This window comes from Orycteropus afer, unplaced genomic scaffold (assembly GCF_000298275.1).
Source record: "Orycteropus afer afer isolate SDZICR_OR568_19922 unplaced genomic scaffold, OryAfe1.0 scaffold00267, whole genome shotgun sequence".
In the NCBI taxonomy this organism is placed as follows: Eukaryota; Metazoa; Chordata; class Mammalia; order Tubulidentata; family Orycteropodidae; genus Orycteropus; species Orycteropus afer.
Genome location: NW_006921854.1, coordinates 1747820 through 1750545, shown reverse-complemented (window position 1 = coordinate 1750545; position 2726 = coordinate 1747820). Strand labels below are relative to the sequence as shown.

The 2726-nt window shown below is 39.9% G+C and overlaps 1 protein-coding gene across 1 annotated transcript in view; it reads left to right on the top strand.

Annotated features, from left to right (window-relative positions):
- PLPPR1 (phospholipid phosphatase related 1) overlaps positions 1-547 on the top strand; it is a 122374-nt gene extending 121827 nt beyond the window's left edge. The window contains exon 7 of the mRNA XM_007950318.2: positions 515-547. Coding sequence (XP_007948509.1) covers positions 515-547 — 33 coding nt within the window. The remainder of the gene's footprint in view (positions 1-514) is intronic.
- Positions 548-2726: the final 2179 nt, after the last annotated feature.

Genomic DNA, 2726 nt, shown 5'->3' with positions numbered 1-2726 from the left:
AGGGAGAAGCCACAGCCTGAGCAAAAGTCAGGAGACTCTGAAAACTAAAACCAAACTCACTGCCATCCAGTTGATTCTGACCCATAGCAACCCCCTCTGGGTTTCCAAGGCTGTAAATCTTTATGGAAGGGAAGGAGACTGCCTTGTGTCTCTTCCGTGGAGTGGCTGGTGGATTTGAGCCACCAACCTCTTGGTTGACAGCCAAATACCTTAACCATTACATCACCAGAACTCCTTAAAGAGATTCCTGGGTGATACAAGTGGTTTGTGCTCATCTACTAAAGAGTGGTGGTTTGAACCCCTCTGAAGGTCCCATGAAAGCAGACCTGTCGATCTGCTTCCATAAATTACAACCAAGGAAACCCTGTGGAGCTTAGGTCTTCTCCGTAACACATGGGCTGACCATGAGTTGTAATCAGTTAGACAGCAACAGGCTTATCCAGGGAAAAGTGAGTGTGTACGTGAGTCCCTCAGCCCACCTCTAAGATTTTATCTGCCCGTGTTTTCTCTGCAGAATCACTCTGCCTCCATGACAGAAGTTACCTGAGAAGACTGATGGGCTACAAGATGTTTTTTTTACCATCCTCCAATTCGATACTTCAAGACACACAGTTACTCAATGTCCAACTGTGAAGACAAGTATTATGTTTATCTAGTTACAGGCTAATGTTTTGTACATTTTTTTGTATGAGGAAGTGATGTAGCTTGCCCTGATTTTTTTTTTTTTTTTTTGGTCAGCTTTAATATATTTATGCCAGAATTTTAAAACCAACAAAATTTTCTTCTTGTACAGGTGTGCATTGAAGAACCACATTTACTCAATGGTTGATGTTATTTTGTGATATTTGTACACAAACTTTCTTTTCTCAGTTTTATAAACACAAAATTAATATAACAATTCACTTTAACCTTTTGTTACTACAGTTGCTGCCTCCTCTAGAATGTTTGAATTTTAATGAAAATCAAACCTTTGAGTTACAGGGAGGACAGTGTCGGTTAAAATCAATTGTGCAAAAGAAGAAACATTACTTTCAAAAGGAGCTTTGTGCTCTGATGCTTTATCAGGTTGTTGCATTTTACATTAATAGTAAGAAATTAGTGAAGTTGCTTGTTGATACAATTGGCAGAGAATCCGGGACTTAGTGGGCGTTGGGGTTAGATGAGAGGAGTCCTGGTGGTGCAATGCTTAAGTGCTTGGCAGCTAACTGAAAGATGGGCAGTTCAAACCCACCACTGGAGAAAAATGAGGCCGTCTGCTTCTGTAAAGATTTACAACCCTGGACACCCTATGGGGCAGTTCTACTCTATCCCATAGGGTCACTGAATCAGAACCAACTTGATAGCAATTGGTTTGGCTGGGTTTGGGGTTAGATGATTCTTTCTTAGATAATGGCCTCGCCCACCTGAAAAACTCAAGAACTTTCCAGAACTATTTCCTTGGGCAGGCAGGTGACATTGGAAAGCCTTCTGCCCCGCCTCCCCCCCCCCAAAAAAAAAGCAGCCAGCACCAGTCTCCCTGTCAACTCAACTGTTTTGTATACCATATTGTATGGGCTTTCTATGAAAATGAGTATTTTACAGTTTGCACAGTATTATTTTACGGAAAGGTCATCAGTGCATCTATAACATACAGCCCCAGAGCAACAGCTTCTCTTTATGGCTTTTCATTGTTCTAGGATTTTAATTGCATCTCATTTTTCTAGCATGGTGATAACTAATGTGTACCTCCTTGGAGAGAAGGAGCTCCCTTGTCTGTACCTACCAGAATGTTCTCTTGACACTTCCATGTTGGCTCTTCTTAGCATTTTTGTACATATTTTTTTTCTAAAGAGAGAAAAAAAATGTTATCACAAAATGTATTTTGGCTCATGTCCTTTGTTTTAAGTCTCATCTGCTGGGCAAAGTATTTGAAGTTGACGTCAACAAATATTGATTCTCGGTGCCATCCCTAAGATAAATCCTTATAGGGACAGGACTGAGAGGTTATTTGTTAAATGAAGGGGGGAGGGAGGAAAAGAAAGAGAAAAGACAAAATAAAAATTTTGAAATTATTTAGACATTCAGGGGCACTTTCTGGATGGCTAGCATGCCAACTATGTCATCTGCCTGACCACGGCACTTTGGAATTTTCAAAAAGGCAGTCATTTTTAGGAATAAAGATTACCTCTGAGAAAACTTTCTCTAATACCCCATCTCATTCTGGCCCATGCTTATCCACACATACACACATACATGTCTTCTTAGTGACATCTGACTAAAGTTGGAGATGGGGCAAGAAAGGAAAGCATATTTAAGATTCTCCTTGTCCCCGGTGATTTGCCAAACGCTTTCACATATCAGTCATTCTCACAACAATGAGTCCAGGGAAGCTGTGATGACTCCAAGATCAATATCAGAACCCAGATCTGCCTGAAATTCCACTCTTTCTACCAAGCTCTGTTGCCTTTGAACCAAGCTCACATCTTTCCAAAGGTTTTTCAATGTGATGTACTTACTGAGATGGTTCAGGAGGCAGTGTGGGGAAACAAAGACATTGTGAGATGTATCCTTACAATGAGAAGGAATAATTCACAAGCTCTGAACCCACCAATCTTGTATAAGCTACTGAAATGCAATGTCACTGATTTTAGAATGATTCATTTTCTATCTATAAACATTTTAGAATGTTACAAAGAAGAAACTCCAGCTCAATTTTCTTTCTTTCTTTCTTTTTTTTTTTTTTTTTT